This window comes from Alligator sinensis, unplaced genomic scaffold (genome assembly GCF_000455745.1).
Source record: "Alligator sinensis unplaced genomic scaffold, ASM45574v1 scaffold138_1, whole genome shotgun sequence".
NCBI lineage: Eukaryota > Metazoa > Chordata > Crocodylia > Alligatoridae > Alligator > Alligator sinensis.
The window spans coordinates 785,081-796,563 of NW_005841862.1; the positions used below are offsets into that span (position 1 = coordinate 785,081).

An 11,483-nucleotide genomic window follows, 5' to 3' on the forward strand; every position below is an offset into this window, starting at 1 on the left:
CAGGAATGCTAGCACTCTGTATGCTGATCATGGGGCTCATCTACATGGCACCTACTTAAGAGAGGCATCTTGACAACTCTTCCCCTTTGCCCTGCCCTTCTCCCACATCCTCAGGTACTGTTCCTTCAGCAACAGGGACTCTAGACTCCTCTATCACTACCCTGTCACTGCTCTACATCCAGGTTATGCTATTCCTATTTCCCTCCTGCTCTAAATCACAATGGAATTTGGCCTAACCAACTGACTGGAACTGGGGGCAAGGCCCAAGCTCCAGTGCCGATTGCAGCACATGCAGCTGAATGGAAAAGTATAAGCACTAGCTCATTCAATCAAGGTCTTAATTCATCCTGGAAAGGTTGGGGAAAACCCAATTTTAAGGTGCCTTTGAATATATTACCAAAGAATTGCCAATCACCCAGTGTCACCTGTTGCCTAAGATGGGTCTTGGGCTTATCTGCACTACACCTCATGCAAAAAAAAGCAGAATGGACAAGACATATCTGTACACTGTCCTGATTTCACTATAAGGTGCTGACAGAAGTGAAGTTTTGTCACATGACTGGCTACTAAAAGTGCTCTACAGCTGTGCACTAACGGAAGTGCATGGCTGCAGAGTGCTTTAAAAAGTGCCTGATTGCACAACAAATGAACCTGCATTGCATGAGGGTTCAGATGAAGGTGCAGCAAAGCAGAGCACCTTCATTAACTTCTATTAGTGTATGCCGGGAGCATGGCTGGGCTGACGCAGCCCAACCCCGCTCCTGGCACTGTGTTCAGAATGGGAGGGGGGGAAAGAGGGGAGGGAGTTCCCTCTGGGATTTGCCCAGTCTGCACTGTAGGGTGGGACAGGTGGATTGGAGCCCCCACCATTTGCCCTCCCCTCCCAGAGCAGGCTGGGCAAACCCCAAAACATACCTCCCTCCCCTGCCTTTTCCCCCTCCCATTCTAAGACAGCACAGGAGTTGGGAGAGGTGGGGCAGGGCTAGGGGAGAGAGGCTGGATCAGCTCCAAAGTGGAGCCCAATCCCCCATCCTCTCAAATCAACAGCAAAAGACTGTTGGGTTGGAAGGGGCAGCTTAACTCATGAAGCTAGAGCGCCGCAGGGAGCTGCATGTCTGTCAGCAGCCACAGACACAGCAAATCTAACATGCATGGGCATTACAGACATGCTCTAACACAGGAAAAAAGTGTGGGTTTTTTTTTTTATTTTGCTTTGTTTTGCAGTGTCAGTTGCAGAAGCTTTTGCATGAGACCAATTTTTGTGGGGAAGAATCTTTTTCAGTCTCACTGTCCCAATTAGCAAGTGATCCACCAGAACTGAGCTTATGGGTGAAATGATTGAAACCAAAGGGATGCTGACAGTTAACCCTCTTTTCTTAGGGATGAGAGCAGGGGTTTCTACAATCCATCCATCCCTTCTCCCTCTAATCAAGATTCAGAACAAAGGAGCCAACTCCAGGGAGACGCAGTGAATAAAAAATGTCTTATTCTTCAGGGTTGATTCACTGGGCTGAACTGAGCTAAGATGCAAAGCTGGTAAAAAGAGAAAGACACAAGCTGTTTCAAACTGCAAAGCTTTTTCTTCCTTGGACAGACTCCTTCGACTTTTTATTTTGGCTACACGGAAACAGATGCGACTTCTCAACCAAGGACAATTTTGGCTGAGTAATTTGTTAGAAAGACAAACTTTTCAGATCCATTTTGTCCAGGGAGCAGCCTTGAGACATTAGGCAATTCACTTTACAGCTTTTTTTTCAGCTTTTGCTCTCCAGATAAATGGACAAAGTCAGCTGGAAACTTCATGGTCAGTGTTTTGAGTGAAGGGCACACTGGAAGCACTAAGGGAACATCTCCCCTAGATGGGTCAACCCTGCTAAAGGTGACACAAAACTAACTATTGTTCAGTATGATTACTGTGATCTCTGCAACAGGCTGGAAAATACAAAGGAAGGGAAATTGCTACTTATCTTCCAAAGCCATCCTTTGATTGAGCCTTTTCTCACAAAGAAAAGCAAACAGAGAATTTTGAGCTCCACAGAAAGGGGAACTGTGCAATTTGCTAACACATCAAGGTTTCCATTGCAAGGATCAGAGTAGTTAAATACCTCTGACTCAATCAAGATTGTCTCAGTGCAGAGGAGGAAGGTAACACTCCAAAACAGACAGGGCTCTGTACTAGAGATGAATACTAGAGAACAAATGCTCCAGGGCCAAGCACCTGTGAACTTTGGAGAGGGTTTGGTGCTGAAGCTTGTGGCTTCACCCTGATCTTAATGGGCCAGCTAGTGCTATGCTGTTTTCCCCCAGGTGATTATTTGCACCATAAATGTGAGGTTATAGTTCTTATTCAGAAAGTAGAAGAATCATCATTTTTCCAGCACAGTTGAATGCTTCCTTTATATGTATGTAGTGCCTGGACATGATGGGGATAGGTGAGCTATGACGAAATTAAGGGGAGGTAGGGAAAGAGGGTTAGGAATAAAAAGAAAAATTAAAGAGGGTTAGGAATACAAAGCAAAAGGAATAAGGAGGAGAGGCAACAGTAGTACAAGAATGGCAACAATATGGGGCAGGCCTGTAATATGCAGAACAGGCATACTATGGTGTCTGCCAAGGCTGATTTCTCTTTATAATTCATCTACCTCCAGAAGCAAAGCTCCACCCTCTCCAACTCCTCAGTAGGATTCCTTGCTTTTTCAAACAGTCTTGCCTGGCTGAGCCTGAATGGGTTTGTGAAACCAGAAGTCCATATAACCAACAATGGTCCCTGAGTGCCACGCCAATCCCCTTCCTCTGCTCAATATGCTGCTCTGCTCTCCACTTCCAGCCCTCTTTGCTGCCCTGCTCTGTGCTTCCTGCCCTGTGCTCCCTGCCCAACTGCTGCTCTGCTTTCTGCCCTATTTATCTACTGTTGTGTTCCCTGCTCCCTCCAGGATCTGCCGCATGCCGCACACAGAGGCTGTCCATGCTACTTGTGGCACGTGTGCCATAGGTTGGCCACCCCTGACACAGACAAACCTTCCAAAGCCCTACCTGTGGTCCCTCACCTGGGTGTTTATTGCCTGCTTGAGCTTGACGCTTGCTGTCAGAGAGGCTGAACAAAGCTGCAGTTGATATGGGGAGATGAAAGTCCTGACATGTGAAGTATTTTTTGTAAGTGGCAGAAGGGCAAAGAAAGAAGAAACCCTGAAATCAGACAGCAGCAGTGATTCCATCTTGTGATGATACAGGGTATTTTATGATCAGAAGTGACTGGCTTATTTTACTGCAAGAACCAGGTCAGAATGCTTGTAGTTCAGGGTTAATGTACTTGGTGTCTTCTCTACAAGGCTAGGCATTACTGCTTTGGCTTCTCTCTCTCATTTAATGAGGTGAAACAAATATACCACCAGGCAGCAGAAGTGACTGCAACCCCAAAGTGTCTGCTTCATCTTAACAACATTATATTAACAACTTTTTACAGAAGCAGGACACTGGGTACCGTGGTTCCCCTACTTTACCTGTGACAGGTTAGGGTGCTCTATTTTGTGTCGGGGTTGACAGTAGTTTTACTGAGAGGTTAGATTATGAATTTGTATGGGATGGTTTGGCTAGGGATGATCCTGGCTCAAGCCGGGGGCTGGACTAGATGACCCCTGTGGTCTCTTTCAGCCCTACTTCTCTATGATCTGTCCAGCAGGCAGGTGGAGCACTGGCTCCATACTGCATCAGAGGCACTGCTGTTTTACTAACACCACTTTCCATGGTATTAAGTGGAGAACAGGCCTCTCATCATAACATTCAAGATCTGGATTTAGCCTCATATCTGACCTTTCTCAGATATTAGACCCTGCTTAGTCTTGGACACTAGACAGGATCACAGCAAAAAATGCTGCTAAAAAAAAAAAAAGAGCAACCCCCATTTGCAATCTAGAGATCACTTGCATGGGTATGGACTGCAAGTCCTCAAGTTCTGCATACTGTATTTGAATCTGTAGCACAATCAATAGCCCACTGGCGATGCGTAGGGGTTGCATGTGCACCCCCTGAGATTGGCAGTGCTCCCCCTGCAAAAAGCACCACTGACGCTGTTGGCAGTGCCTGTGGGTGGTCGCCGCTCGCCACCCTGCCCCCCCTCACCACTGACACTGCCGGTGGCGTCTGCAGGTGGTCCCTGATCGCCCCTGGCTGCTGCCAACGTTGCTGACGGCATCTGTAGGTGGTCACTGACCCCTGGTAGGCACTTGCCACCCTCCCCCCTGCCACCAACACCACCGTGGCCGCCTCTGGGAGCTCCCCGCTCAGCCTGCCCCTGCCACCGACACCGCTGAGGCTGCCTGTGGGAGCCCCCTGCTCACACCCATCATGCCCCCGCCGCCAACACTGCTGCCGCCTGCAGGCAGTCGCCGTGCCTCCCCAGGCTCTGGGGGCATGTGACTTTCATGCAATAGTTATTTTCAATTCAGACTAAGACTTAAAAGAGGTGTCGTGTAGACACACTAGGCATGTCAGGCTATGTTTGGTCAGCCTGAAAGCTGGAAAGCAAAGAAGAAATACAGGGATATTCTGTATCTAGTAGCCTCATTGAAGAAATTCTTTGATCTGTGTCACAGCCAAGTCCTTTCTCTTCTTTAATTCAAGGGGCATCATGGGCTCTGGGCTTTCATGCAGGGCCAGAAGAAAGATACAGACAAGCTGCCAAATTTGGCTCTGCTGTCAGCGTGCTGTTCTGACCTGCTGCTTGGGACTGGACTCTAATCTCTTTTGTTTAACTACCAATTACCCTTAGCAGGAGATATCAATTTCTCAGGCCTTTTCAGTTATTCATGGTACAACATGTCCTGGTAACCCTGATGTCCCTGGGAAAGGCTCCAAGGGCATTCCAAGTGAAGAGCCAGGTTCTCTTGCTCCATAATGCAGGGTCAGAATCTCCTCTTTCTTACACCAGGTTTATGGTGTGACCACACAGACACAATGGTGTTGCTCCTGATTTACACCACTGCATGCAAGGGGAGAATCTCAACTCAGCTCACCATTTTCCTTCTTCCTGAGTGGGCAGAAGATTTAACCTTATTTTTCCCAACTTCTTCTTCAGACCACCACTTAATCTGCTCCTTTCCCAGAAACAACCCAATGGCTCCATGACACCTTCAGATGCCATCCCAAGCGTGTTTTGTTCTTTATTGTTGCTGTTTCCAGTACTTTAAAAAGGGATAAAACCCAGTGGAAGAATTCTGGGTGAAACCACGAACTCTTGCCACACCAGCCACTGAACTGAGATCTAGGGGCCTTGTTGCATGGGACACTTAGCACATATTTTATATAGATCACAGTAAGCACTACTATGAGTTGGAACTTGTTCTGACTGTCGGAGATCAGAGCAGCGCCGGCAGCTGCTTTCTGACCCCGCCACCGGAGCAGTAAAACTTTTACCTGACAGGCGGGTAGTGATGGATGGGGTGAAATTAACCAGGCACAGACGTGTGTTGGTTACAGGAGATTGTTTACTTATGTCGCCCAGATAGTGACGTGCGACGCAGGCTGAGCCTTTGTTTCTGTTACAGTTGCTCCGGTTACAGCGATTATAATCAAGCGTATGGTTTCGGGTTACAGCTAACGATGACGGACGTGGCGCCGGGAATGAGCTATCGTGCCTGCAGGGCTTTGATACGTCAAGATTTACGGTGACGGGGAGTACTGACAGCTGATCAGACCGTCAATTTACTCTGGCGATGGACTCAGGTCTCTCCTCAGAGATTTCTCCGGGGTTCTCCGCCTTGGGCGGAAACTGCTGAACTATTTATAGACAGAGGTGTCTGACGGAGATACCCAATGATGAACCGTTATGTGGAATCTTTAATTTTCTGGCAAGCAGCAGTTCTTTGTGCTCTCAGGTTGCTATCAGGTTACAAGGTAGTGGGTTAGGTTTTCTGCCTGTTACGTATGAGGTTATGATGAGGGGCTTACGCTTGTTTCTTGACCAATTGCAGGGATTTATGGCAGGGCTATCCCCTTTCACCCTGGCCAGTCTTAAGTTTTGTTTCTTGTTTGTGACATGGGCATAAATTATATACAGCTCTCCGCCAGGATTTTGTTTCAGGAGTTTTTTTGCAAGGATTTCTTTTAACCCTTAGTTGACTACTTGAATGGTATCTCTTGCTAGTGGCATGGGCACTGATTAACTGGGTTGTGACACTGACCAGTTGCTTACTAACACTTACTACAATCAGGGCAGGGCTGGAGCCAGTTTTGTGGTTGACAAACAGCTGCTTGTTGGCCCCAGTCCCTGCACCTCACTGGAGCCAGTGAGGACTGCTCATATTATCTCTATGGAGCAGTCCCACGACAGAAGAACACATGTTAAAGACATCTGAAGATACTCCTTAGCAGAAAAGTCCTAACTTTGCTATGAGGTGTTGGCATTTAGCATATGTTTTACTGCTTGAACATGTAGACATTGGCATTTTAAGTGCAGTTAACACATCCTAAGTGTAAAAGTACGACAAAGCCTTTAAACTGTAAACTCTTTGGGAGAGGGACTATCTGTGTGTGTACAGCAGCTTGTACAATAGGGTCCTACCCTATGACTGCAGTTTTGAGGCACAACTAGAATACAAACCCTGCCACCATTGCTTTTCAGTTCCTCCCAGGCTGTATTGGAACTGGCAACTTTTAGCAAGGGGCTGTCATGTGATAAATGTTAGGCACTTTAAAAAAAAAAAAAAGCAAAAGCAAACCACACACTTTGCTTATCTTCCCCCTCTCCTCCCAGCTGTACTGTTCCTCCCTGTGGTCAGGCTTCCCTCCTCCTCTGCTCTGTCACCTGGCTTCTTTTTTCCTTGACTCTCCCCCTTCCCCCGTATTATCTGATTTGCTTTGTCCCCATCTTCCCTGCATGATTCTCTCCTGGAGCGGTTTGGTACCTCTGGATGTCCGGATGGCTGAAGTTCCTGAGGGTGGCTTCTATTCTCCTCCCCTTATTTAGCAGTGGGCTTTAGGAGCATCAGCTGTGCCAGCTTTCTTAGTCCTCAGGGAACTTTCAAATTGGTAGAAACAGCTGGCAACCAGGAGGAATATCCCACCTTATGTGACCAGCCATCCTCCTCCTTGCAGGCCACCAGCAAGTGATCTGCAGAATGCATGTGGCCTGTGGACTGACCACAGGTGGCGAACCACTGCTCTAAAACCTCCAGTCACTCATTAAATAAATGGGTTATCATAGTGGGGAGGCAGCGGCACTTGCTCCAGTATCTGGGGTCTTCTCAGTAATTATTAAGTCAGGCAGTATTATTTTTGATGTGACCTTTTTTTTTGGTCTAGTAGCTATTTCTAATAATTGGAAATAGCTTGGCAAATAAGCTGTGGAGAATGGTAAAACAGAATGGTTAGAAAAAGATGGGCTGGCTCGGAGGAGAAAAAAGAGGCTGCAATACTAGCAGAGAGAAATTGGGTCCCCTTCCCTCCCTCTCCCAACTGCTTACCGGTCTGGGCCGTGTCTCCCTTAGGAAGGATTTCAGGTCCCCTCCAGCCATGAGCTCCAGCAGGATGAAGCGGGGCAACGCCTGCAAGCTCACCCCAATACAGCGCACAATGTTCTGGTGGTTGAACTTGCTGCAGAAACAGAGACGCTAAACTAGAGAACAGCTCTGAACAGAGTTACGTTAACCATGACCTGTACCTGTATCACCACTGGCAGATCCCATGGCCAACACTGGGACTACAGGCAGCAGCCTTGATTCTCTATTATGTTGTCTTTGTGTTGGTGCAGGAGTAAAGGTTGGAGAGGAAGGCTTTCTGTCATCTTTGTGGTCCTCTTTTTTTGGGTCCATTTGGGAGTTGGCACAATCTAGGGATCCTTGGATGCCGAAAACAGGCAAAGTACACTTTTTACCCTTTCTTCAGTGCCTCTCTCCCAGGTCCCCGTCCTCCATGCCTGGGGCTGGGAGCAGGAGTGACACACAGTGTTGAATGTTGACATGGGAACTTATGCAGGGGAAATTCTCACAGGTCCTCATTCTTTTTAAGGCCTTTTGGTGCTTTCAGGTCTCTGTGGAATTGAAATTTGGCCCTCTGGGTTCTGTGACTGTGCCACTGACCCACTTTGTGGGCTACGGAGGGCAATATTGTCAGGTTCATCTATTGATTTTGGCTGTCCAACCTAAGAAACATAGGGTTTGATTTTTCTCATGTGCCAAGATCTAAGTGAAGTCAGTGAGAGCAGCAATGATGTTTGAAAACTATGCTATGAGTGTTTGAATCTAGGCACACTGAATTTGAGGCACTTAAATTCAGTGAAATCTTCTGCCCTTTACATTTCTGTGTCTCAATTTTATCATCAGTAATAAAAACAAATCAAACCTTAAAAGGGGAATAATGCCACATACCACTGTGAAACACACTCAGCAAGTGTATTGTACTGACACTGTCCCACGTTATACCTTTCATTCTTTCATGGGCACTGCCATGCCCTCTGCCTACACAAACACTTGGTTTTATACACACACCTAATAATTAGAGCTTCCATGAGGAAATCCAGCTCATCTTGCTCCGAGCACACCTCTGGCAATGTCTGGAGAAAAAAGTACAAAAAAGAGGTGAGGGGGAGGGTTATTGCAGGACCTATCTTCCACTGAAAGCACTAACACAATCTGTTGTGATCCATGCCTCCAAACCAAACCAAGCATATTGCTGTTGTTAGACTGGGTTGTGAAACCTGTTGGCAGGCACAGGGGATTTGCTATTAGCCAACTGTCCTTCCAGCAACACCCTGTACTGAGATACTTCACAGAAACAGCCCTAAGTGCAAACAATTAATTGGGTGATGCATCATGCACTGGGGGTGGGCAACAGACTCCACTGGGTAGAGCATGATTCAAGGTGAGGACAGATTTCTTCCTGACCACTGCATTCTGCAGCCATTGTGCTGGAAATAAGCATCTGTTCACCAGCTGAAGGTTTCCTCAGAGGGTATAACCCCTTAAGTACTAACATTATAATGGACAGGAAGCCTTTCACTCAGTACTGAATTCTCTTCCTTCAAAGTGAGAAGAATGATGGTGGCTGGGACTGATGGGGATGTTTGTTCAGCCTTCTCTGGTGAGTAGATGATGGCTATGCAGCAACGACTTCAGGGTGGGGATAGAGTTCAGAGAGCAGATGAGAGGGGATATAGTGGGTTCTTACAGAGGTAGAAATGAGCCCTGGAAGAAAGAGGGCAAAGAAGAGGAGACAACCACCCATTGCCATATGCATGTGGACCACCACTGGGCTGAGCTAAGATGGAGAAGACATGGATGCCCATCACTACATCCACAGATCAGCTCACCATTAACACAAAAACACAGAAGGTTGGCTTCCCACACAGACAAGATGCAAATCACCACAGCTCATTAACAGCTTTTTATACATTTTAACAGCTTAATGGTTATGGAATCAGCTACCCAGGGCCTTCAAGTACTTCCTGATTCTCAGGGCTCATCCTTCCCAGCCGTGTGTGAGTCAGCTTTGCTTACAGGAACATCAGATAGGTGACACATGACAATAGAGGCAAACCCATCATGTGGAAATAAAGGGCTGTGTCATGGAATTTCCTATATTTCCTATATTTCCACATATACCCTGCTGAGAAGGGGCCCTACCTTACCTCAGCTAGACTACTTCTGGTACCTTTCTGTGCCCAAGTTTTTCTCACTGCAGCAGTGAGGACAATGACACTTACTGCCAATTGCAATGGATCTTTACATCTCTGGAGGGAAAGCTCTGTGGAAGAGTGAGGTATTATTATCCAGTCTAAATGACCCTGGGGAAATCATGCCACTCACTTTTGGCTTCCATCTCTAAAACAGGGATAACATGCCCCTCTCTTCCAGCGGTGCTGGGAAAACTCAACTGTGTTTATAATACCTCATAAACAGTGGGCACTCATGCATAAACAGTGGGCAAAATGTTACCACCATGATTTTTCACCTGCCACTTACTTTCACAGCCACCTGCAAGGGACTAGGGTCGCTGGGCATCCCAATCACCTGGCCTTCATATACCTCGCCAAAGGCTCCATGGCCCAAACCCCTGGACAAACCAGAAAGACAAAGATATTTTAATGCAGAGCAGGCACATTGCAACACTGTGATGGAATATGCTCATTCATAGCTATGTCAACAATAAGAAATCTCAGAAAAAAATTCCCAACTGTAAGTATAATAGGACAAGTGAAAAAGCTGCCTAGGGAAGTTGTAGAATCTCCTTCATTGGAGGTTTTCAGGAAGAGGCTCACTGAGTTCCTTCAAGAGTATGTTTGCACTGGTTTTGTGGGACTACAGCCACATATGGAACCAGAGCTTGGTTTATGATCTTGATCTAGTCCTTCCTTAACCCACAATGTATTTAATTGCGAGGGGCAGTTGCTCTCAAAAGTAACAACTCATGGATCCTTACCCACTGAAGCCAATCTACTAGAGTTAAAGTTGGCATTACTATGTAACACACAAAGTACCAGAGTGCTCGCTATTAGTGGCAATGTTTATCATCGCTTTATAACATAACATTGGGCTAATAAATGTGGGCCTATTGGAGATGGACTTTTTGGGTTACAGCCACACAGTTAATAGTTCCTCATGCATTCAAGAAAGTGAACAAGAGGTTATGCGGTGCAGTGGAAAAATCAGTCTTGAAGCTGTGCAGTAGGTTGAACTACCTGCCCCACTTACCCCTGCCCCACTTACCTCTCCAGTTTCTTCCAACCCTACAGTGCTATGATTCTGATGTATATCAAGAGACTTGAATGCTGACCTGGTTCTAGCCGTGACTCATTTTGTAACTGGGTGAATCACTGAACCACCCTGAGCCTCAAGTTCGCCCATCAATAAAATGGGGATAACAATGGTATGTAAAACACTCTACTCCATAGGCAGACAATTATCTTACGTGAGGGCCGCTTAATGAATTTTGGTGAGCTGTGGAGGGCCGTATGGGTAGCCCTGCCCTTTGACAGTTGCCCCAACCCCTGGTCACCATCTTCAGACTGGAAGTCCCATCCCCTAACCCCTGACCTTTGCCAATGGGAGTCCTTCCCCTCGCCTCGAGGAAATACTCCTTTTGGGAATAGGGGGTTACTATCTTGGAACCAGAAAAAACAAAAACAAAGCATACACGAAAAGTTGAACACCTACTATAACATATTTTAATTTTATTACAAAAAAATTTTTGTTATGATTTGTGTTTGCATTCTGTATACAGAAGTGATTGCATGATAACTTAAAATCAATTCTTAGTTTTGTATATTGTGGGGGGAGAGTGTTTGCGTGTGGTGTGCACATGGTTTGCGTATGGCATGTGTGGCGTGTGTGTGTGGTGTGTGGGGGTGTATGTGGTATATGTGGTGTGTGCATTTGTGGTGTGTGTGTGTATGGTGGATGTGTATGGTGGGGTATGGGAGTGTGGGGGGTTGGAAGGGGGTGCAGCTGTGTGCGTGGGTCATGTGGTATGTTGGGGGGTTGTGTATATGT

At 46.7% G+C, this 11,483-nt stretch overlaps 1 protein-coding gene across 2 annotated transcripts in view; it reads right to left on the reverse strand.

Moving 5' to 3' along the window:
- The window catches only part of ALK (ALK receptor tyrosine kinase), a 545,961-nt gene that overhangs the window by 12,110 nt on the left and 522,368 nt on the right, over window positions 1-11,483 (reverse strand). For both annotated transcript variants that reach the window (XM_025215973.1, XM_025215969.1), the window contains 3 exons: window positions 9,957-10,047; window positions 8,484-8,548; window positions 7,461-7,590 (listed from right to left, as the gene is read on the reverse strand). In XM_025215973.1, coding sequence (XP_025071758.1) covers window positions 7,461-7,590; window positions 8,484-8,548; window positions 9,957-10,047 — 286 coding nt within the window. The remainder of the gene's footprint in view (window positions 1-7,460; window positions 7,591-8,483; window positions 8,549-9,956; window positions 10,048-11,483) is intronic.